At 43.1% G+C, this 24,021-nt stretch overlaps 2 protein-coding genes across 2 annotated transcripts in view; both read right to left on the bottom strand.

The window, feature by feature from the left end:
• Positions 1–783: 783 nt before the first annotated feature.
• Positions 784–20,385, bottom strand: slco1d1 (solute carrier organic anion transporter family, member 1D1). The gene is made up of 15 exons (XM_055905804.1): positions 19,874–20,385; positions 19,525–19,623; positions 17,635–17,776; positions 17,057–17,189; positions 16,687–16,811; positions 15,532–15,678; positions 14,996–15,094; positions 12,725–13,012; positions 11,968–12,132; positions 11,259–11,454; positions 7,419–7,584; positions 6,927–7,111; positions 6,340–6,404; positions 6,079–6,196; positions 784–1,558 (listed from the first exon to the last, which is right to left on the bottom strand). The coding sequence occupies exons 2-15, from the start codon at positions 19,573–19,575 to the stop codon at positions 1,333–1,335; spliced, it is 2,106 nt and encodes a 701-aa protein (XP_055761779.1). The 5' UTR covers positions 19,576–19,623; positions 19,874–20,385; the 3' UTR covers positions 784–1,332.
• A 719-nt stretch (positions 20,386–21,104) lies between these two features.
• LOC129838398 (mucin-2-like) overlaps positions 21,105–24,021 on the bottom strand; it is a 32,773-nt gene continuing 29,856 nt past the window's right edge. Inside the window, exons 35-41 of the mRNA XM_055905323.1 lie at positions 23,206–23,237; positions 22,954–23,104; positions 22,806–22,843; positions 22,563–22,670; positions 22,416–22,455; positions 21,907–22,015; positions 21,105–21,763 (exon numbers count right to left, since the gene is read on the bottom strand). Coding sequence (XP_055761298.1) covers positions 21,592–21,763; positions 21,907–22,015; positions 22,416–22,455; positions 22,563–22,670; positions 22,806–22,843; positions 22,954–23,104; positions 23,206–23,237 — 650 coding nt within the window. The 3' untranslated portion in view covers positions 21,105–21,591. The remainder of the gene's footprint in view (positions 21,764–21,906; positions 22,016–22,415; positions 22,456–22,562; positions 22,671–22,805; positions 22,844–22,953; positions 23,105–23,205; positions 23,238–24,021) is intronic.

Consider the following 24,021-nt stretch of genomic DNA (forward strand, 5'->3'; position numbering starts at 1 on the left):
TCTGGAATCAGTGTAACGTTATGTGTACTGTTTGAGAGTTGTGCAAGACTAGAAAAGTAGCGTTAGTTTGTTGTCCTCCTGTATTGAAAACAGATAGACCCGTCTTCAATTTGATCGATTATTAACGTTTAAAAATACCTAAAGTTGTATTACAAAAGTAGTTTGAAATGTTTTGGGAAAGTTTAGAGGTAATTTTTGAGATATTTTGTAGTGACGTTGCGCAAATTGGAAGCTGTTTTTTTCTGGATCAAACGCGCCAAATAAATGGACAATTTGGATATATATGGACGGAATTAATCGAACAAAAGGACCATTTGTCAAAGGTAAGGCATGATTTATATTTTATTTCTGCGTTTTGTGTTGCGCCTGCAGTTGAAATATGCTACTCTCTCTTTGTTTACTGTTGTGCTATCATCAGATAATAGCATCTTATGCTTTCGCCGAAAAGCCTTTTTGAAATCTGACATGTTGGCTGGATTCACAATGAGTGTAGCTTTAATTTGGTATCTTACCAAATGATTTAATGAAAGTTTGATTTAATATAATGTTTTTGAATTTGGCGCTCTACATTTTCCCTGGCTATTGGCCAAGTGGGACGCAAGCGTCCCACCTATCCCAGAGAGGTTTTAATATACTATGCGTCTGATATATCATGTCTTCAATATCTCAATGTTCATCATTTCGAATCCAACAGTGTAGTGTCATGGTATTATGCTCAAATTTTTGCATCCCCTTGTTGTCACGTTGCTTCACATTTTTTGTGTAGATTGTTGACCCCACAAATGTTTTTACATACATTTTAATCCACTTTGTAACACAATAAAATGTGAAGAAATACAATGGGTCTGAATACTTTTGCAAGGCACTGTATATAACAAGAGAGAAATCAAAATAGGCCAGAAATCAAGTTTCGAAAGAACTTGTAAGAGGTTTCTTGTTTATAGTATGTACAAGGGTCCCTCGGATGGGAGAGGGAGAGATAGAGACACGTAATAGGTGCGGCCTGTGGTTGGCAAACTATTCATAATAACTCATATGGGAGGAATACTTCATTGGGATCTCATATTTTGAATACTGCATTAATAACATTGAGAGGATGGTAAATATATCAGGGCTTTGGTCGATGAGATCTAGCAGCAAAATCAGTTTCACAAATAGCGACCAATTCCTACCAATGTACTGGGTCTTGGCTTAAGACTGTACCGAGTTGTGGCAAAAAATTGACTTGTTCATTTGACAAGTCACCAAATACCCCAAAACACTTCAGGTGGATCATGGGCATGGCACAATACAGGATCAAAAACCATTTGTTTTGGAAATCTCTTTGGTATCTCAGATGGTGCTCTCACTGTCCCTGTCCAGGTCATCATTGTTCTTAAAGATGCTGACCATGGCATGTCCATTGGGATTGTTGTTCCCATTGGCCTCCAGGGCGGTAGCCTTGGCCTGGCTTCGCAGTTCCAACTTCTTCTGCCGCTTGGACAGTTGCAGGTACAGCACCCACCACAGCAGGTTGGCCATGCCGTATAGACAATAGACCAGACCCAGGAACGTTATTCTATGGGGGAGAGAAGGGACAGAGGTTATCTTCTTATGGCTGCAGGGGCAGTATTGAGTAGCTTGGATGAAAGGTGCAGAGAGGTGCCCAGAGTAAATGGCCTGCTCCTCAGTCATAGTTGCTAATAAATGCATATTATTATTAGTATTGGAAAGAAAACACTCTGAAGTTTCTAAAACTGTTTGAATTATGTCTGTGAGTATAACAGAACTCATATGGCAGGCAAAAACCTAAGAAAATCCAAACAGGAAGTGGGAATTCTTAGACTGGTCGATTTTCAACCAAGATCCTATTGAAATCACAGCGAGATTTGGATGAGTTTGCACTTCCTACGGCTTCCACTAGTGGCCAACAGTCTGTAGAACCTTGTCTGATGCCTCTACTGTGAAGGGGGGCCGAATGAGAGGGGAATTAGTCGGGTCTGCCATGACCTGACCATGCTTTCACTATGCGCGTTCACATGAGAGGGAGCTCTGTTCCATCGCTCATCTGAAGTCAATGAAATTCTCCGGTTGGAACGTTATTCAAGATTTATGTTAAAAACATTCTAAAGATTGATTCAATACATTGTTTGACATGTTTCTACTGACTGTTACGGAGCTTTTTGACATTTTGTCAGCTTTTAGTGAACGCGCTTCCTGACGTTAAACGGATGGTAAACGGATTTGTTTACCAAACACGCTACAAAAATAGCTATTTGGACATAAATGATGGACATTACCGATCAAAACAAACATTTATTTTGGAAGTGGGAGTCCTGGGAGTGCATTCTGACGAAGATCAGCAAAGATAAGTGAAGATTTATAATGCTTTTTATGAGTTTTGTTGACTGCACAATTTGGCGGGTAACTGTATGGCTTGCTTTTGTGCCTGAACGCTGTTTTCAGATGATTGAATATTGTGTTTGCCGTAAAGCTTTTTGAAATCTGACACAGCGGTTGCATTAAGAACAAGTGTATCTTTAATTATATGTAAAACATGTATCTTCCATCAAAGTTTATAATGAGTACTTCTGTTATTTGACGTGGCTCTCTGCAATTTCTCCGGATATTTTGGAGGCATTTCTGAACATGGCGCCAATGTAAACTGAGGTTTTTGGATATAAATATGAACTTAATCGAACAAGACATATGTATTGTGTAACATGAAGTCCTATGAGTGTCATCTGATGAAGGTCATCAAAAGGTTAGTGATTAATTTTATCTCTATTTGTGCTTTTTGTGACTCCTGTCTTTGGCTGGAAAAATGGCTGAATTTTTCTGTGAGTTGGTGGTGACCTAACATTGTCACGTTCCTGACCTTATTTGCCTTCGTTTTACTTTGTTTAGTTGGTCAGGACGTGAGCTGGGTGGGTAGTCTATGTTATGTGTTTCTATGTTTAGGTTCATTGGTATTAGCCTTATATGGTTCTCAATCAGGGACAGGTGTTTGACGTTTCCTCTGATGGAGAACCATATAAAGGTAGGCTGTTCACATTGCTTGTTTGTGGGTGATTGTCTTCCGTGTCTGTGTATGTCGCACCACACGGGACTGTTTCGTTTTCGTTCGTGTATGTAGTCTGTTCCTGTTCGTGCGTTCTTCGTGTTTATGTAAGTTCACATGTTCAGGTCTGTCTACGTCGTTTTGTTGTTTCGAGTTTATTCAAGTGTTCAACGTGTTTCGTCTTGTTATAATAAATCATTATTGATTCAACCTACGCTGCATTTTGGTCCGACCCTTACTCCTCCTCCTCGTCCGAGGAGGAGGCATTAGACGATCGTTACAGAATCACCCACCAACCAAGGACCAAGCGGCGTGGGAGAAAGCAACAGCGATCGCAGGATTCATGGACATGGGAGGAAATATTGGACGGAAAAGGTCCATGGGCACAGCCAGGAGAATATCGGCGCCCCAAAGAAGAGCTGGAGGCAGCTGAGAGGCGGCGATATGAGGAGGCAGCACGGAAACGAGGCTGGAAGCCCGCGAGTCAAACCCAAAAATGTCTTGGTGGGGGCTATCGGGGAGTGTAGTTGGGTCAGTCAGGAGACTTGAGCCAAGTCCTCCTGCTTACCGTAAGGAGCCGGTGAGGGCGGTATTGGAGGTGAGTGACGCAGAGACAGTGAAGGAGTTAATGGGGAAATTGGAGGAGAGAGTTATGAGGGATGTACTGGTTTGGTGCATGAGGCAGGACATCCGTCCGACTGAACGTGTTGGTGAGTTGATGTCACCGGGAACAGCTCTCCATACTCGTCCTGAGGTGCGTGCTAGCCGTCTGGTTAAAACAGTGCCTACACCACGCACCAAGCCTCCTGTGCGTCTCCAGAGTCCTGTGCGTCCTGTTACTGCTCCCCGCACTAGCCCTGAGATGCGTGTCCCCAGCCTAGTACCACCAGTGCTAGCACCACGCACCAAGCCTCCTGTGCGTCTTCAGAGCCCTGTTCCTCCTCCACGCACTAGCCCTATGGTGCGTGTCTCCTGCCCATTATCACTAGTGGCTACACCACGCACTAAGTCTCGTGTGCGCCTCCAGAGTCCTGTGCGTCCTGTTGCTGCTCCCCGCACTAGCCTGAAGGTGCGTGTCCTTAGCCCGGTACCTCCAGTTCCGGCACCACGCACCAGGCCTACAGTGCGCCTCAGCCGGCCGGAGTCTGGCGTCTGCCCAGCGGCGCCTGAACTGCCCGTCTGCCATACGGCGCCTGAACTGCCCGTCTGCCCAACGCCGTCTGAACTGTCCGTCTGCCAAGCGCGGCATGAACTGCCCGTCTGTACTGAGCCTGCAAAGCCGCCCGTCTGTACTGAGCCTTCAAAGCCGCCCGTCTGTCATGAGCCGCCAGAGCCGTCCGCCAGACAGGAGCCGCCAGAGCCGTCCGCCAGACAGGAGCCGCCAGAGCCGTCCGCCAGACAGGAGCCGCCAGAGCCTTCCGCCAGACAGGAGCAGCCAGAGCCTTCCGCCAGACAGGAGCAGCCAGAGCCGCCAGCCAGCCATGAGCAGCCAGAGCCGCCAGCCAGCCATGAGCAGCCAGAGCCGCCAGCCAGCCATGAGCAGCCAGAGCCGCCAGCCAGCCATGAGCAGCCAGAGCCGCCAGCCAGCCATGAGCAGCCAGAGCCGCCAGCCAGCCATGAGCAGCCAGAGCCGCCAGCAAGCCATGAGCAGCCAGAGCTGCCAGCAAGCAATGAGCAGCAAGAGCCGCCAGCCAGCAATGAGCAGCCAGAGCCAGCCAGCCAGGATCCGCCAGAGCCAGCCAGCCAGGATCCGCCAGAGCCTGCCAGCCAGGATCCGCCAGAGCTGCCTTCCAGTCATGAGCTGCCCTTCAGTCATGAGCTGCCCTTCAGTCATGAGCTGCCCTCCAGTCATGAGCCGCCCTTCAGTCATGAGCCGCCCTTCAGTCATGAGCCGTCCTCCAGTCATGAGCCGTCCTCCAGTCATGAGCTGCCCTTCAGTCATGAGCTGCCCTCCAGTCATGAGCTGCCCTCCAGTCATGAGCTGGCCTTCAGCCCGGAGCTGCCCCTCAGCCCGGAGCTGCCCCTCAGCCCGGAGCTGCCAGTAGTACAGAGTTGCCCCTCTATCCTAAGCTACCTCTCTGTCCTAAGCTACCTCTCTGTCCTGAGCTACCTCTCTGTCCTGAGCTACCTCTCTGTCCTGAGCTACCTCTCTGTCCTGAGCTACCTCTATGTCCTGAGTTATCTAGGGGGGACCCGTGTTAAGGTTCCTAGACCAGGGTCGGGGGCGAGGATCGCCACTCGGAGGACGCTAAGGAGGGGGACAAAGACAATGGTGGAGTGGTGTCCTCGTCCTGCGCCGGAGCCGCCACCCAGACCCTCCCCTTGAGGTTCAGTTTGGTCGGTCAGGACGTGAGCTGGGTGGGTAGTCTATGTTATGTGTTTCTATGTTTAGGTTCATTGGTATAAGCCTTATATGGTTCTCAATCAGGGACAGGTGTTTGACGTTTCCTCTGATTGAGAACCATATAAAGGTAGGCTGTTCACATTGTTTGTTTGTGGGTGATTGTCTTCCGTGTCTGTGTATGTCGCACGACACGGGACTGTTTCGTTTTCGTTCGTGTATATAGTCTGTTTCTGTTCGTGCGTTCTTCTTGTTTATGTAAGTTCACATGTTCAGGTCTGTCTACGTCGTTTTGTTGTTTTGAGTTTATTCAAGTGTTCATCGTGTTTCGTCTTGTTATAATAAATCATTATGGATTCAACCTACGCTGCATTTTGGTCCGACCCTTACTCCTCCTCCTCGTCCGAGGAGGAGGCATTAGACGATCGTTACAAACATAATCGTTTGTGGTGCTTTCGCTGAAAAGCCAATTTGAAATCGGACACTTTGGTGGGATTGACAACAAGATTACCTTTTAAAATGGTATAAAATACATGTATGTTTGAGGAATTTTAATTATGAGATTTCTGTTGTTTGAATTTGGCGCCCTGCACTTTCACTGGCTGTTGTCATATCATCCCGTTAACGGGATTTCAGCCATAAGAAGTTATAATAAAGTCCATCCATCCATTTATCAGTTGAGTTCAGTTGACTGTACCTGAATGCATGTGAGTCGTAGAGTCTGCATGCTCCTTGACCCCCACATCGCTTTAATCCCCACTTCAGACACGTCCTGTCAATCAAAGCTCCAAAGTAGATAGGGGGAGGGATTCCACCTGCAAGCACACACATAAGTTACTGAAGTGTTTTTCTTTCTCAAGTTCCTCAACCAAAGACATTGAAAGAAAATAGAACATTTTGAGAATGTTCCACAAGGTTCTAAGATTGTTCATACCCTCAAAAAATGTATCTTACTTACCCAGAGTTCTGCCTATCAATGTATGCATCCCAAGAGCCAGTGATTTTAAATCGGGGTGTATAGATCTGAAACAAAACAAAAGCAACAAGAACAATACAAAAGCGATTCCAATCACAGGTGGGCAGTTTCAGTTGTGTAAAGTTAAAAAGTACTACTTAAGTGGTTTTTAGGGGTATCTGTACTTTACTATTTATATTTTTGACAACTTTTACTTCACTACATTCCTAATGAATATAATGTACTTTTCACTTAACAAGAACACATCCCTGGTTATCCCTACTGCCTCTGATCTGGCAGACACTCAGAATCATGTCTGAGTGTTGGAATGTTTGCTTAACATAAGGAATTTGAAATTATTTTTTACTTTTGATACTTAAGTATAATTTTGCAATTACATGTGCTTTCAATACTTAAGTATATTTCAAACCAAATACTTTTAGACTTTTACTCAAGAAGTATTTTACTGGGTGACTTTCACTTTAACTTGAGCCATTTTAATTAAGGTATCTTTACTTCTACTCAAATATGACAATTGGGTACTGTTTCCACCACTGGGCAGTTCCATCCATCCTATTGTCTTGTCTTACCTGAGCAGTACGATATATCCAGATGTGCCCCCGCAGGCAGAGACGAAGGCCCCCAGGACAGAGACAGCCATGTAGAACTTAAACATCCTGTCACAATCACTCTTCCTGGGGCACTGGCCCAAGATGGCGGACATGTTGGTTGGTGGAGCCATATGCTCCTGCATACATGTGCAGTTATGGAACTCCTGTGGAACAGAGGAAGGAGAAGGAAAAACAGAAGGAGAAATAGTGACTTTAAATTCATCAAAGTTGGTTATGGGTTTGACCCACAAGGTGCGCAGGTTTTGGCTCCAGCCCAGTACTAACGCAACGGATTGTGTGGTATAGTATATAACATTCCGAAGTCTTCACTGGAGTTCTACACTCATATGTTGTCCCTATGGAAACAGAGACTTCTGTAACAACAGAGAGATGTGTGTGTTAATAAACAAGGCAGGAGGAGTTGAGAGTAACTCGGAACACATTTAGACATTTAGTCAGGAGATGTCTTACCATCTCCTTGCCTACGCCCGTGGAGGTCTGGCAGCCAGCAAGACAGGGGGAGGCGTAGGTGATGCCATTTCTGGCACACACAGGGTCCCAGTGTTTCAGGGAACAGGAGCAGCCCATGTTACACTGAGACAGCAAGTTCTCCTGCTGGTAAGACACTGCTGTAGCACTGGGGGATAAAGGTAACAATGTGGCTTTGAGTCAAAAGTGTGACAATGTCTTGTGTTTATTGTTTTACAAGGCAGTGCTCGTGCAACGATAATGACCACAAAGACAAAGATCAAGTTTGTATTTTGTTATCTTATATTATCTAAATCAGTAGCAATAGTAATAGTCAAGCAAAATCTGATTGTGTAGCAATCCAAATATAATATTTGATGAAGCACACTCACACTGTGCTTCATGCCTTCTCTTAGAATCACTGTATAAACGCTAAGTGTCCAGCTATTACATTTCTACAAATTAATTTACTCTATTTACGCAATATGAACTACAGTATTTACCCTTGGTAACCCACTTCTTGGGTTGTCACACTGTAGGAAGTATTGGATGAGCAGGAGGCAGGAGAGGAACTTACCCTAACCCTAACCTTTACAGTGCTTTCATAAAGTATTCCCTTGACTTTTTCCGCATTTTGCTGTGTTAGAGCCTGAATTCAAAATGGAATAATATGAACTCAGCAAAAAAAGAAAAGTCCTCTCACTGTCAACTGTGTTAATTTTCAGCAAACTTAACGTGTAAATATTTGTATGAACATAACAAGATTCAACAACTGAGACACAAACTGAACAAGTTCCACAGACATGTGACTAACAGAAATGGAATAATGTGTCCCTGAACAAAAGGGGGGGGGGGGGGTCAAAAGTAACAGTCAGTATCTGGTGTGGCCACCAGCTGCATTAAGTACTGCAGTGCATCACCTCCTCATGGACTGCACCAGATTTGCCAGTTCTTGCTGTGAGATGTTACCCCACTCTTCCACCAAGGCACCTGCAAGTTCCTGGACATTTCTGGGGGGAATGGCCCTAGCCTTTACCCTCTGATACAACAGGTCCCAGACTTGCTCAATGGGATTGAGATCCGGGCTCTTCACTGGCCATGGCAGAACACTGACATTCCTGTCTTGCAGGAAATCACACACAGAATGGGCAGTATGGCTGGTGACATTGTCATGCTGGAGGGTCATGTCAGGATGAGCCTGCAAGAAGGGTACCACATGAGGGAGGAGGATATCTTCCCTGTAACGCACAGCTTTGAGATTGCCTGCAATGACAACAAGCTCAGTCCGATGATGCTGTGACACACCGCCCCAGACCATGATGGCCCCGCCACCTCCAAATCAATCCCGCTCCAGAGTACAGGTCTCGGTGTAACGCTCATTCCTTCGACGATAAACGCGAATCCGGCCATCACTCCTGGTGAGACAAAACCACGACTCGTCAGTGAAGAGCACTTTTTGCCAGTCCTGTCTTGTCCAACGACGGTGGTGAGGACCTGCCTTACAGGCCTACAAGCCCTCAGTCCAGACTGTTTCAGCCTATTGCGGACAGTCTGAGCACTGATGGAGGGATTGTGCGTTCCTGGTGTATCTCGGCAGTTGTTGTTACCATCCTGTACCTGTCCCGCTGGTGTGATGTTCAGATGTACCGATCCTGTGCAGGTGTTGTTACACGTGGTCTGCCACTGCGAGGGCAATCCACTGTCTGTCCTGTCTCCCTGTACTGCTGTCTTAGGCGTCTCACAGTACGGATTGTGGCGTACAGCAGGTCAGCCACCAGGGGGAGACTCGTCGAGGCCTGTTAGCGGATGGAGTATACATCACGAGGCGATGGCTCCATCTGCTGGACGTGCCAGGTCTCGACGGGCTCCCCAGCCATGACTAATTGGGGCTGATTGGGAGCTGGTGAGTAAACAAGGGCGGATTGTTCACCAGCTGTGCAAGGCCCATAAAGCTGCCAGAAGGCCAGCACACAAGGGGACTGGGGGAAGTAAGGTGACTTCCGTGTAGTTGGAGGCGGTGCCCGAGCGGAAACGAGGGAATTTGAGTTTGTGTGCCAAACAGGATGCAGCCAGACCCGGAGCCCTGAAGAAGGTATCCCGGAGCGGGTCTCATGGGGGAGACCTATCCTTTTCTTTTTTGAACTATTATTTAAATAAACACCCTTGAAACTGAGCTAATCCTGCTCTGTCCGTGTCTGATCTGGGTAAACGTCTTGACCAAACCCCCTGGTCTGCCACAGGACATTGACATTTATTACCCTGGCCACATCTACAGTCCTCATGCCTTCTTGCAGCATGCCTAAGGCACGTTCACGCAAATGAGCAGGGACCCTGGGAATCTTTCTTTTGGTGTTTTTCAGAGTCAGTAGAAAGGCCTATTTAGTGTCACTGTGACCTTAATTGTCTGTAAGCTGTAAGTGTCTTAACGACCGTTCCACAGGTGCATGTTCATTAATTGTTTATGATTCATTGAACAAGCATGGGAAACAGTGTTTAAACCCTTTACAATGAAGATCTGTGAAGTTATTTGAATTTTTATGAATTATCTTTGAAAGACAGGGTCCTGAAAAAAGGACGTTTCTTCTTTTTGTTGAGTTTATATATACTTTTTACACACAATACACCATTATGACGAAGGTAGGCATTGGTAGGCATTTTTGAAAATGTATTGAAAATTAAATACAGAAATATCTAATTTACATAAGTATTCACACCCCTGAATGAATACTTTGTAGAAGCCTCTTTGGCAGCGATTACAGCTGTGAGTCTTTCTGGCCAAGTCTCAAAGAGCTTTCCACACCTAGATTGTACAACATTTGCCCATTTATTCTTTTCAAAATTCTTAACTCTTTCAAATTGATTGTTGATCATTGCTAAACAACCGTTTCCGTGTCTTGCCACTCAGGAACATTCACTGTCTTATTGGTAAGCAACTACAGTGTAGATTTGGCCTTATGTTTTAGGTTTGTCCTTGCGTAATGTGTTTTATTGGATTTGTCCCCAAATATAATAATGTTTGTTATTCACAACAAAAAATGTATTGCTTTGCCACATTTTTTGCAGTATTACTTTAGTGCCTTGTTGCAACATTTTTATTCTGTACAAGCTTCCTTCTTTTCACTCTGAATTAGGTTAGTATTGTCGAGTAACTACAATGCAGTTGATCCATCCTAAGTTTTCTCCTACCACAGCCAGTCAATTCTGTAACTGTTTTAATGTCACCATTGGCCTCATGGTGAAATCCCTAAGCGGTTTCCTTCCTTTCCGGCAACTGAGTTAGGAAGGACGCCTGTATAATTGTAGTGACCGGGTGTATTGATACAGCATCCAAAGAGTAATGAATAACTTCACCAAGCTCAAAAGAGATATTGAATGTGTGTTTTTTTATTTTTACACATCTACCAATAGGTGCCCTTTGCGAGGCATTGGAAAAACCTCCCTGGTCTTTGTGGTTGAATCTGTTTTTGAAATTCACTGCTTGACTGAGCGACCTTACAGATAATTAATTGTATGTGTGGGGTACACTATTATTGCAGACAGAGTAAGTCTATGCAACTTTTTATGACTTGTTAAGCAAATTTGTACACCTGAACATATTTAGCCATAACAAAGGTGTTGCATACTTAATGATTCAAGACATCTTTTCATTCTTAAGTCATTCGTAAAAATTGTGAAAACATAATTCCACTTTGACATTATGAGGTATTGTGTGTAGGCCAGAGACACACAATCTCAATGTAATCAATTTTAAAATCAGGCTGTAACCTAACACAATGTGGAAAAAGTCAAGGGTTGTGGATACCTTCTGACAGCACTGTATATTGCATGAACTACACTACTTACCCTTGATAGGTCATGGTGAGGCCAGCCACCTCTGAGTTGTCACACTGTAGGAAGTACTGGACGAGCAGGAGGCAGAAGGAGAGGAAGGAGGACATGATGGAGAGTCGGGCTGCTCCCAGAACGCTCAGCTTGAACCGCTTCATCACCAAGCCTCCCACGATGACCCCAACTGCCACCGCAGGCAGGTTCATCGAACCTGGACAGAGACAGACAGGTCAAGTTTGTAGTACTTTCTTTCCCAAAAGTGGTCAAATCATTTGCCATGCATCACATTTTAAAACATAAAACAGGCAAAATTGAAAGATTTGTAAAGACTGTCAGGAAAGTAGTTGAGCATAGATGGAAACATGTGTATCAGCATGATTTATAATGTTTAGCATGTGTAAAACTAATGCATAGTAGACTATTTTAAATGCACGGTTACTGCTGAGAGTACAAGCTGTGTGGGAAAAGTGTTGCATGACAGTCATGTACAATATGAGCTAGATACTCGTTGACAAGTGGTGGTGAGTAATCAGGTTAGCCACTGTACTATCTAATAACAGTACAGAGTGCTCTTTCAGTTTAAAGTTGCCGCCCACACATGCACCCACTTTTAGTCATGTTTATCTCAGTCACATTTTCTTTCAATGGCAGCACGGCTTCGGCTTTCTTCTGAGTGAAGGCGAGAGAAAGTGTCTGTGTGTGTGCCTCTTGTACTGTAGCCTACCTATCAAGAAGATTGCCTTGGAGGGAGACTGCCCGTAGACCTGCTCCATGAACTTGGGTTTGAAGGTGATCATCCCTATGAAGCCATTGAAAGCCACCACGGACGTCAGGATGATCAGCAGGTAGACTTTGTTGCTGAACAGCCTTTTCAGGGACGGAGCAAAATCTGGAAATAACAAGAAATAACACAATTCAGAAAGGCATATTGTAATATTCAGTAACATCAAAATAGTTGGAGGCAGGGAAATCAAATGTTCAACAATACATTGATCACTCTAGTATAATGGCATAGATAAGGTACAGTATCCACCATATAATGAAATGTGGTCAATGGAATGTGGCATTTGTAATCATTTGGCTGTAGTCAGAGTCTGTACTGTCACTAAGTTGTCAGTCTTGAGCAACGCTTGGTCCTATGTCTCACATAAATTAGTGCTTAAATGGGGTCAGGGGTTAGGGGTCTGTTAAGGGTCAGTGGTCAGACTCTGGATCAGGTTTGTCTAAGCTGTAATGTCCATCAATGATTGAAGACAATGCAAGAATTCTGCCGCCTCAGTTCCATTAGTCACTAGCCTCTTTCCCCAGCACCTAACAACTCTGGGATCATAGATTTGAAAGTATTGGACAGCTGAAGGTTAGTTAGCAGAAACACAACTTTGGGCAAGGTGGAGCCATGACTTTTTCCAACACCTATCCCACCCTCTCTGAAGCTAGGTGAAGGGACTAGGAATGTATAAATGGAATCAATCCCACAATACCTTTAGCCATGGCAGCCATGGTGACAGGCTGTGGTGCATCCTCCTCAGTATTGTCCTCTGGTAGGAAACTGCCCTGCTCCTGCTCCACCTCTGAGGTGTCAGAGGAACTCTTCGCCTGTATGTCCTCCTTCTGTTTCTTTTTGCTGGGGCTCTTGCACTGCTTAGCCAGAGTATTGGGGAGGAACCAAAATGGAATCCCAGCCAGGAGCATCAGTAAGCCAGATACCAGGAAGCCTAACCACCAGGCCCCCACCCAGCGAGAGTCCTTGTGGTTGATGGAGATGCTCGCTGTGGGTAGGAGAGAGATACAGATGTGAGTGAATATGAGGGTGAACATGGTCAGTTGATCAGACATTGCCTTAAAATAACTAACTGGGCTGCTGAATTCATATTCCATTATAATCTGAAATAGCAATAATGTCAATATCAATGTTAATGCTCAAAATGTGGAGAATCAGCTACATGGCTCAATTAGCTCTATAGAAATCCCTGGTAATCTTAGCTCTCTAAGGAGCATCATTACTACACAGCAAATTCTCCAGTTGAATAAACACTGATTCTTACATTTAACACTGTTCCAGTGTCTATATGGGTCCACACTTTTCAGTGTTAAATTAACACTTTGCTTAGTGTAAAGTCCTGTTTGCATATTTTCCAGTGTGCCTTTCGAGTAGTTACCACACATGACTGTATATGTTAGTGACAGAGACATGGTTGTTCATTGATTTTCAGTCTTGTCACCATCACCAAGTGAGATCCAAAGTGATTATGTTTTTGTTAAAATCAAATTCTTTAAGACACGACAATAATGAGTGCACAAAACATTAAGAACACCTTGCTAATATTGAGAACTGCTGGCCCATGTTGACTCCAATGCTTCCCACAATTATGTCAAGTCGGTTGGATGTCCTTTGGGTGGTGGGCCATTATTGATACACACGGGAAACTGTTGAGTGTGAAAAACACAACAGCATTGCTGTTCTTGACACAAACTGGTGCGCCTGGCACCTACTACCATACCCTGTTCAAAGGCACTTACATCTTTTGTCTTGCCCATTCACCCTCTGAATGGCACAAATACACAATCCATGTCTCAATTGTCTGAAGGCTTAAAAATCATTATTTAACCTGTCTCCTACTCTTCTTTTACACTGATTGAAGTGCATTTAACAAGTGCCATCAATGTGGGATCGTAGCGTTCACCTGGATTCACCTGGTCAGTCTATATCATGGAAAGAACAGTATGAAATAATATTTTGTATACTCTGTATTTCATAAGGCCTAGTTTTACCCTAATGCAGTGGCCTGAAACTCATGGTTTTACAGGCCACTTCAGGTCTGCAAGTCACATTATGCTGGCTTGCAAAGTCATGTGTAATTCCTATAATTCCTATCCAGCCAGAATGAGAATATCCAACATTTGGAATTGTTATTCACTCGCAACCTGCATTCAGCATGATTGCCAGGGTTGGGAAAACAAAGATATGACAGTACCTAAAGCATCTAAATATGAACAACCATTTCAGTAACGGGTGAAATAAGTCCAAGTAAGAGATTGGATTAGTTTAGAACAATGTATGTTATTTATATTTACATTGCATAAAGTTAATTCATCAATCAATGTACATTTAAAAAATATAGAAATTGCAACAAACAATTCTAAAAAATCTCCCTGTAATAGAGCATGCTAGGAAATATGACAATGATGGGTGTGGTTTTTGTTTCAAAACTGGTTATTAACATCAACATTGGGGTTATTTTACACCACTGAGTGTTAAATTTAACTCTTACAGAGTTAATTTAACTCCTGAATTAACATTAGAAATGTTATATTGAGAAATCAACCAAAGTTAACACTGCCCAATTTGCTGTGTGGATAAAAATATACTGTTATAGGTAGATAGGATAATTCTTCTCTTAATGCAAACAGATTTAAATGTCTCTATGTTTAGAAATGACCTTCAGCACCCAACAAGTCCCAACCAATAAACTCGAGATGACCAAACCGTTCCGCAAACAAACCACACAAACAACTACCCTCTGACACGATTTAGCAACATCATAGAAGTTAATCAACTTCAGATTCAACCCAAATAGATGGATTAACAAGTAAGTAACTAATAACTAGTAACTAATAAACGAGGCAAATGCAACATGATTATTAGTAACACATATTCCCGCCATAAATACAATATTGATGTGCACATATAAATACGTCCTAACTTACATAAAATAGACAATGTAGGATTTGTTAATTCAAGGGTCGGTTACCTAAATCCACAGAGCCAATGTCCACATAGATTTTGGCACAAAAGGAGCCAAACATGAAGCCAAATACGGGCCCCAGGATCCCAACAGTCTGTAAACACGCTGAGGCAGAGGAGACAGAGAGAGTTGATCAGATACAGTTCAAGCAGCAATCAACAGCAAAGACAATAGATTTAACTGAAGTTGGTTCGGCCATATTCGTTTGCCATATGGTTTGCTGTAGCTGAGACATCTAAGTCAGCTACCGGTATTTGTAGGACGGCAGATTTTGATATGGAATGTCTGAATAGATTGTTTCTAACCAAGGTTTACACAATACAAGTGGTAGGTGTTGAGTGAAGTTGCCCCAAGATGCTGATCTTGGGTCAGTTTTCATTTCCCCACTAATGGTTAAGTTTAGGATTGAGGAGACCGACATCTAGGGGAAACTTCAACCGGGAGCGATGTGGTATGGAAGAGGTTGAAGAGACACAGTATGGTATAAAAAGAGGTTTACCATCCAATGTTGATATGGTACACCTGAAAAGTGTTTTACTAACCAAGGTAGATGGCAGTGTTCTCCTTTCTGGCGTAGTCGTCCAGATAGGACACTCCTAAAGGCATGACAGGCGTCTCTCCAATCCCACGCAGCATGTTACCCAGGAATACATAGATCCACAAGGAAGAGCCTGCCTCCTTCTCACACGCTGTGGGAACACACAACACGGTTTCTTAATCCTGGGGACTCAAAGGTCCATTTTTTTATAGGTCTATATTTTTGTTTATGTCCTAGCAATAAGACACTTGATTCAACTAATCCACTCATCAATCCTTTGCTTTAAATCAGGTGTGTTAGGGCTAGTACAAAAACAAAAAAGTACATCATTTTGGTTTCTTAGGACCAGTATTCAGAAAAAAAGGTATACAATTAGGATAAACTTTCTTGTCATTAAGGGTAAAATGGTCTTGAATACACAGTGCTGCTTCATAAAAAATAACTTGTGGCAATTTGTTATATTTTTTTAACTTTTCTCTCCATTTTCGTGATATCCAATTGCGATCTTGTCTCATCGCTGCAACTCCCCAACGGGCTCGGGAGAGGCGAAGGTTGAGTCATGCGTTCTCCGAAACATTACCCGCCAAACCACGCATCTTAACACTCGCCCAACCCGGCAGCCAGCTGCACCAATGTGTCGGAGGAAACACTGTTCGACTGATGACCAAAGTCCGGCCCGCCCCAACATTGTAATGAGCCATGTAAAGCCCAACCCGTCCAAACCCTCCCCTAACTCGGATGACGCTGGGCCAAATTGTGCGCCGCCCTACGGGACTCCTGGTCACGGCCAGTTGTGACACAGCCTGGAATCAAACCCGGGTCTGTAGTGACGCCTCTGGCACTTTTAACCTGTGACACACCATTTATCTGAGATTGGCGCAGTGGAGGCTAGTGGGAGGAACTATAGAACAATGGGCTCATTGTCATGGCTGGAATGGAATAAATGGAACGGAGTCGTGGTTTCCATATGTTTGATACCATTCCATTAATTCCATTCCATGTATTCCATTGAGCCCGTCCTCATATAGCTCCTCCCACTAGCCTCATCTGGTTTGGCGCTAATACTGTACGTAGACTAAAATTCATTGGAATAATATATTGAACTATGTTCCCAGATTCAGCCAGACTGATGCTGCAGTGATGGTGATTGACTCGTTACCTGCTTTACTCGCAGCTGTATCCAGATCATTTATGACCAGATGACTGGTGTTGGCCAGACAAGGCAGAATACTTTCTGTAGTGTTTTCCTCAGGTATATGTGACAGGGTTGTTTCATATACATACCTGCATGGGAAAGAAATGAAATGTATATTTCCTCTATAAAGTGATACGGTGGTTTTGAGAAGCCACATGTCCCTTCTTCATACCCAAGCATTTCCTTTGTTGTTTTTTGTACCACTTCTTTCGAAGTGTTAAGATTTTCTTTCAATTCTTTATTGTCACGCCTTATGTTAACTTACATGTATGTACTACGCACAAATATAAACAGTCTAGAGATAGTCAATAAACCAAATAAGAGGTAGACTTACTGTCCCTGGAAGAAGTGTGGCAGAGCAGTGAGGAAGGCCCCAGCAGCCATGATGAGACAGCCAATCCCTATCAGTCTGGGCCTGTGGAGCTTCGCCCCAAAGTAACTCACAAATGCTATCACCAGCAGGTTACCTGGTAGGAGAGAGAACAGAACCATGATATAGCCAATGAGTAATGTTTATGGGGCTAAAGTTAGAAGGCAAAACCTCACAGGGCACAGGCTTTTACTGTTCCGAATCAAATCAACCCCAATACTTCTTGTAATGTGTTTCTTAAAGGATTGTGAGCAAAATGGTGAAAATTCCACCTAGCCCATTACAGGGCTTTAACTTTCAAACTTATTTGTCCCAGAGGAATTTTGGTTGTGCAGCAAGACCACACAAAAAAAGAAACATGGTATGGTTAGGTGGAGTCCTTTAACTGCACTGCTTACACACTTTCAGATGTTCAGGACACGTATATAGGGCCAGTGTTTGATGTTAAACATCAACATCAATAAACATCATCTATTGATTTCGGGCCCTGGGAAAACAAGACCTTAGGACTAAGTACTTAGGACGTTAGGATTTAGGCCTACCAATTTCAAAGCTGCCATCGATGACTCCTATGAGTGAGCTGGGGATGTCGAAGCGTCTCTCTATCTGGGTGATAGAACTCTTCATGTAGCTTCCCCCGAAGGCTTTTGCAAAGTACACAAAGGACAAGGAAACCAGGAACAGCTATGAAAATAAACACAAAGCAAAGTTCGATGAAGGCAATGTCCCTAGAGTCTAGATGTTGATCTGAAGCCAGATTTGTGTTTCCCAGATTATAGTTAATGTTGGGGTTTGGGAAGGGTAAACTGACATCCTAAATCTACCCAGAGCACAACAAAACAACATTGAAGGGTCCGGAAAACATGAGTATGGATTATTTGACACCACTTCCACTCTCCTACATTCAGTTGATTGTTAATACGACAGGACATCTACTGTAGTTTAAGACAATCCTAAAGCAACGAATAATACCCAGACAACAAGACTCTGACCCATTTGGAAAAGGTGTTGTCAACCAGCCATGTGCTGATATCGCTTCAGTTATGGATTCATAACAGACAAAGTAACAGGTTATTGACCATCATAACAGTCAGTTCTAGGGAATAACTTGTGTACGCATCTATTATTTATCTATTAAATAAATGTTAAATAAAAAATAAAATAGATCTATAAGTGCGTGTGTGTGTACAGTATGTATGGCTGAAAAAATACAAACACTGTGTGTCAACCAAATATTTAGGTTGAAAAACTGCTTTGTCATTTTATAGGTCTGCCCCAATCCCCCCCCCCCGCTCCACCCCTCCGGCTACATCACCTTTTTGCCTATTTGGCCCCTCTCCCCTCCAGTCCAGATATAGTTAAGAGTTTGTTTGCTCTTTTGTTAGTCAATCTGCCGTTGGTGTTTTTTTCTAAAAGACTGAACCTGAGCTGTACAGAGAATAAACTATTAAAGAGCTGTCGGTAAAGGACTGGGTCAGAGGCTATCCATGGAACACGTTTACACAATCACTGTAATCCCATTTGCCATAGTCAACAGCAGCAAATATAACAGCCAGGCTGTCATGTAAAAATCTTCCCAGCGTGAAATAGTTCACAATCATTCTGATCTTGTTCTGATTGTGACGTCATGCTGTAAAATTTCTCACAGTGTGAAAATGTTGCCAGTTCAATAATTGCACGCGTATCTCTTTATGTGGATGACTGAGCTCGTGAGGATGCCTCCCTCTCACACCTTCCCTCAAACTCTGAAAACTATTCTGTGGGCAAGCGCTTAAGCTTCACACATCTGCCAATCAATGGTGACAAGGAGTATTGACACTGACCAATCAGAAGCTTCTGGAGGCATGAGATCATCATATAAATACCCGGACTCGAGCACCAAAGTGCTAATGGTTGATGTGAGAAGATATTTTTTTGGCACACATTTTTTGATTGACAGTGCATATATTTGTTAGTTAGATAGCTAAATCAAGGGCAAGGAAGGGTGAGAGAAACATCCGCATGAGCTCAGCCATCCACATACAGATACGCACATGCAATTATTGAACTGGGAACTATTTCATGCTGGAAAGATTTTTACATGACACAGGTGGCCTCTCAATACTTGATTTACTTACTTAGTTGTCTTCATTATTATGTGGAACATAAGGCTTCCACGAGAGAATGGCACTATTCCCTAGTTTCTGCCTGTCTGGCCAGTACTTCAATCAGGCTTATTTCATCTTATTGAACATTTATTTTTCTCTTTCCGGGATATGTATTTTTCAAGAGACATCCGTTAAGTTCTCCTTGCAAGTTCTGTGTGGACCGCTATTAAGTTCCAAATGTTTCTTTCCCAAGTACATATAATTTGACTATTTCTTTTCATCATCTACTAGGAGGCATACGTCCTTACTACCCCGAATACCCTGAAGATGAGTTAAAACACTGACCTTCAGTTTGGAGCAGCAAGGCTCCCGGGGCGCCTTGTTTTCAACACTCATGATGACCTCTGCAGTTGACACAGGTAAATGTAGAGTGATCCAGCGGACCTACAGGCAGACAGACGGCGAGATCTGAGGTTGACTACTGTGACTATCAAAACCTTCTGGTAGAATCACATTCACTTAGGTACACACATGTCAGTGCAGCTACGCAGGTTAAGCATTACATAATCATTTTCTCTTCCTGTTGCTCTAGTCATTATTACCAATTACCAATCAAATCAGTCAACATACTATGTACAACACACACTATCCAGCACAAGGAACAGTATATTGATAAAAAAAAATACAAAAATACCAGTTTTTAACAGTGCAGCAGCAGAGGTCCCACGAGGAGATGGAGAGATGTGTTAGAGCGGCAGAGGATTTCACTGACAGGACTTTGGTTGAAGAGCAAACCTTTATCTTAAAGAGGCATTATAGCACAGGTAGTTTGGATCCTGGATGTTGATTGGCTGAAACTCTAACATCCATTCTGCAGTAATCAGTAACCCGCAGGCCACCACTCATGTGAACTCTTTGATCATGTCGACATTCAGGTCGTCCCCTAAAAAAACGTGAGTGTCCATGAGAGAGGTAGGACCCAATCATAGGAATCCTGGAGCAGAGTCCACAAGGTTCACGGAACACTATGTCACAGACGCAAAGCAAATAGACATCAACATGCTCATACATTTACACACATTTACACACACACTGAACTCATGGAAAGAATATCATATAAGAGACTCAGTGACACACTGTAAATTCTCTCCTTGAGTCCTACTACTAAAAACGGTGTATTTTACAAGCAGGTCACGTAGAGTTAAAGTATCAATCTTCTACAGACTTGCAGTGATTATGGTCCCTTTTCCTCCCTCATGAAACTCATTTATGCTTTTCTAAGGCAGGGTGTAACCATGCCTGTTCAAAGTCTTCCAGGTCTTTGTTGTGGAGTTTCAAACAATGTCGCTCTCCCTCAAATGAGGATGGGACAGGAGGCTGTGGAACAATGGTTCTCAACCAGGGGAGCTAGAACACCTAGTGGGCCTTACAGAGTTCTAACGGGTCTCTGGAAAAGCGTGGAAAAACATGAACATGCCAACATGAATAGAAAAACATCAGCAACGAGAACATAATATTTTATGGAAGAGCACTGTTAGTTGTTTTAAGGTGAATATGTTATTGTTTAATATGAAGACAAAGGGGTTAGTGACATCGTGCCATTTCATTTCAGTGGGGTTTCCTCTTTAAAATGTTCTCAGAAAATATTTATACTATTCTTACAGGGGGTCTCCAGATTTGAGGGGTGTCTCAGTAGGCCCTGCAGAAGGTTCAGAACCCCTGGTAGCCATAGAAACTGATCCTGATCGGTAGGTAATAGTGCACCTATATATCTCTGATAGGATTAGCAACTTTTGTTGAATTCAGCTAATCAATACTGATGTTAATGTATCAGATTCATCTTAATCAATACTCATGTTAATTCAATTCATGCACATTCATCAGTGACAGTCAACTGATTGTGATAAGTAAATGGTTATTCAATGTGGAAGCTTCAGTACTTTATTTAAAACAAAATCAGCAAAATCAAAGTGGCTACAGTTCTTGAAATAAACATTTCAAAATCACTTTCAAATTGGAGCTGCAGTCTTTTAGATGGAAAAGTGCAAAAAGTGCTGGGTGGATCATTAGAAGATTTCCTATGTGAAGTCTATGGAATACATACATAATCAACAATATGCTACATATAAATGGTCCACTTCCTGCACTGGAACAGAGTATATGCAATATAGAAAAAGGCCTTTCGACCGATGTGCACTAGCTGAAAAACCTATTCTACTAAGGGAACATGAAGCCGTTGGTCTGCACGTACTGTACAGTATACCCTCAAAACACCGACCAAGACACTATTACAGGAAGGTTGCAGAATCTAGAAAAAAACATTGATTTGGCACATTTTCACCATCTTAATAACAGTTCAATATAGATTTTTGTTTGTTTGTGTGCATATACGTTCAGAACACAAAGCGATGTTTACTGCAACATACTGCAGTTATGGCACTCGCAGCTGGTAACATGTGCATACAGGTGTGGCATAACGGACCCCCCAGTACAGGTCAGATTCACTGACTTCCTCTCGTGACTCCTCACTCTGCAACACTCCCACTTCTGTTCCAGTTGGAGAATACTGCGAGCAACAACCCATCTGAGGTTTAGAGAGAGAGAGAGGGAGGAGAGGAAGGAGAAGAGAAGAGGACCAGACCAGACATTCACATTGTAGTTATGTCACACACTCTTATCCAGAGAAACATACAATAAAGTGCACTAATAATCGCTGACCAGCCTAACCTTGTCTCTGTCCCACACTGGCCTTGACACGTGGGCAGCTGTAGTGTTGCTGTGCAGTTGTCTACAGTGATGTTCACACTAGAAACCCTGGTAGCACAGGTCTGGTTACCTGGGGTAGAGACAACGGAAGTGTGTGAGTGGAAACAAATGCATAAACCTCACCATCACCACAGTTCTTTCTCTGAACTAATGTGCTCTATGTTGAACACCTTAACAATTATTTTTAACATAGGACAGACAAAATACGAAAATATAGTTTTTTTTAATACAGTTCAGAGTTACATTGTAAATAATCCTCCCCTGGAGCTATAAGAAACAGATACAAAGACTAGGAACCGTTATCTTGTTGTTGATTTTCTAGTCTCTCCTTGCAGTGGAAACGTCCACAGTGAATAAGTGAACCGCCTCAGTTCAACCACTAGATGTCTGGCTCTCCCTCTCTTCATGGTCAGTGTGACCAGATATGATCATTTACCTACAACACGGACTGGAGATAAGAGTTAGCTTACATGTGTAGCAGCAATGTTGTTCGTCCCATACTCTGTCCTCCTAGAAATAAAAAAGGGACATTGAAAAGAATGTCCTTGTGACAGGTGTTGATGTAAAAATGTCTTCATAAATACATGTGATTGATACAGAGAAAGAGCAGCAGGTACCTCTGAGCAGTTCTGATGGGGACACACCCTTCTCACTGTCTGAGTGCCTTCTCTGGTACAGCTATAGGACTCACAGGGCAGGGCAAGGTCTGTCCATCTGTCTCCCACCTAACCAAACAGGCACGTAGACATCAGCCAAGAAGAGCTGCCAATGTGTACAAAGGTCTTGTGTGTATGTATATATTTTTTTTCTGGTACAGTAGCTTTATAAAGTTGGTATTTCTAAACATCTAGGATGCTTACTTTGTAGGTCCTTCCATTATAGTTACATGTCTTCTCGACTGCAAAGGAAAGTGAGGTAATGTGAGCACTAGGAAGGTGAGTGTATTTCAATACACCCTATACAAAAGACATGCATCATTTTTATTCAGTATCAGGTCCATTATCTTACCACAGGTCTGTTCGCCACAGCAGCCGGTGACCGGGACTGAGTTCTGACTGCAGGAAGGTGCGGGGGAGGGGGGGCTAGGTTGACACTCCTCTGTCTTGGTTCGGTTGTTACACGTACACACATGACAGTTAGACTGCCATGTCTCCCCAAGCTGTAAAACATAAGAACATTAATAATAAAAAGTACAAGTATATCAGCCCTGTAACCACAGAGCTGTAATCATGGAGCCATGAAAGCACATGGTCTTCTCACCTGCTTGTACTCTCCCAGTGGACCCTTGCAGTCTGGAAGACATGATGAAGAGGTTTAACTTGATACACATAAAACATCAGTATAGTATGCATGGTTGGGGTCAATTCCAATTTAATTGTCATTCACTCGTGAAGTGGAGAATTTATGTTGAATTCAATTCGAATGTCAACAACCTGTTAAACTGTTTGGATTGTTTGAATTGAAAAACGTATCATTTTTGGAAGTGAATTGGAAAACAATATTTGTATATTTCCCAGAAAATGAAGTGAATGCACAAAATGCGACAAAATGAATGCAGGATTTATTTTAAATTAATTTCAACTTGTATTTCTATACTACCAGTATAGCTAGGCTTTGACACGATCAGTCTGAAAGCCTGAGGGAATTGAATTCGAATGTGGAATTGTTGGGGATAATATTGAATTGGGAATTGAATTCGTGTAATTTAACTTACAATGGAATTGAGAGGAATTAAAGTATCTCTGCATTTAAAGTGACCTGGAATTAGAATTTTATTAAATGGAATTTACAGGGAGAGGGAATTGAATTAGAAATGAATTTGTGAAATTAACCCCAACCCTGATAGTATGTATAAATTGCACCTGGAGGTCATTGCAGTCAATGTGTTCATGTCAAATCCTGATTTAGGATGCTCATAGTGCAATGTTTCCCAAACTCGGTCCTCGGGACACCAAGGGGTGCACATTTGATTTTGTTTACCCCTAACACTATCAAAGCTTGATGATTAGTTGATTATTTGAATCAACTGTGTAGTGCTTAGGCAAAAAACAAAATGTGCTCTCCTTGGGGTCTCGA

Source organism: Salvelinus fontinalis, chromosome 39 (assembly GCF_029448725.1).
Source record: "Salvelinus fontinalis isolate EN_2023a chromosome 39, ASM2944872v1, whole genome shotgun sequence".
NCBI classification, from domain to species: Eukaryota; Metazoa; Chordata; class Actinopteri; order Salmoniformes; family Salmonidae; genus Salvelinus; species Salvelinus fontinalis.

Coding starts and splice junctions, on each gene's coding strand:
- slco1d1 (XM_055905804.1), bottom strand. CDS start 19,575: ATGAGTGTTGAAAACAAGGCGCCCCGGGAGCCTTGCTGCTCCAAACTG. Junction 13,013..14,995: donor CATTGGCTCTGTGGATTTAG/GTAACCGACCCT, acceptor TCCTACCCACAG/CGAGCATCTCCATCAACCAC. Junction 11,455..11,967: donor CAAGGCAATCTTCTTGATAG/GTAGGCTACAGT, acceptor GTCTCTGTCCAG/GTTCGATGAACCTGCCTGCG.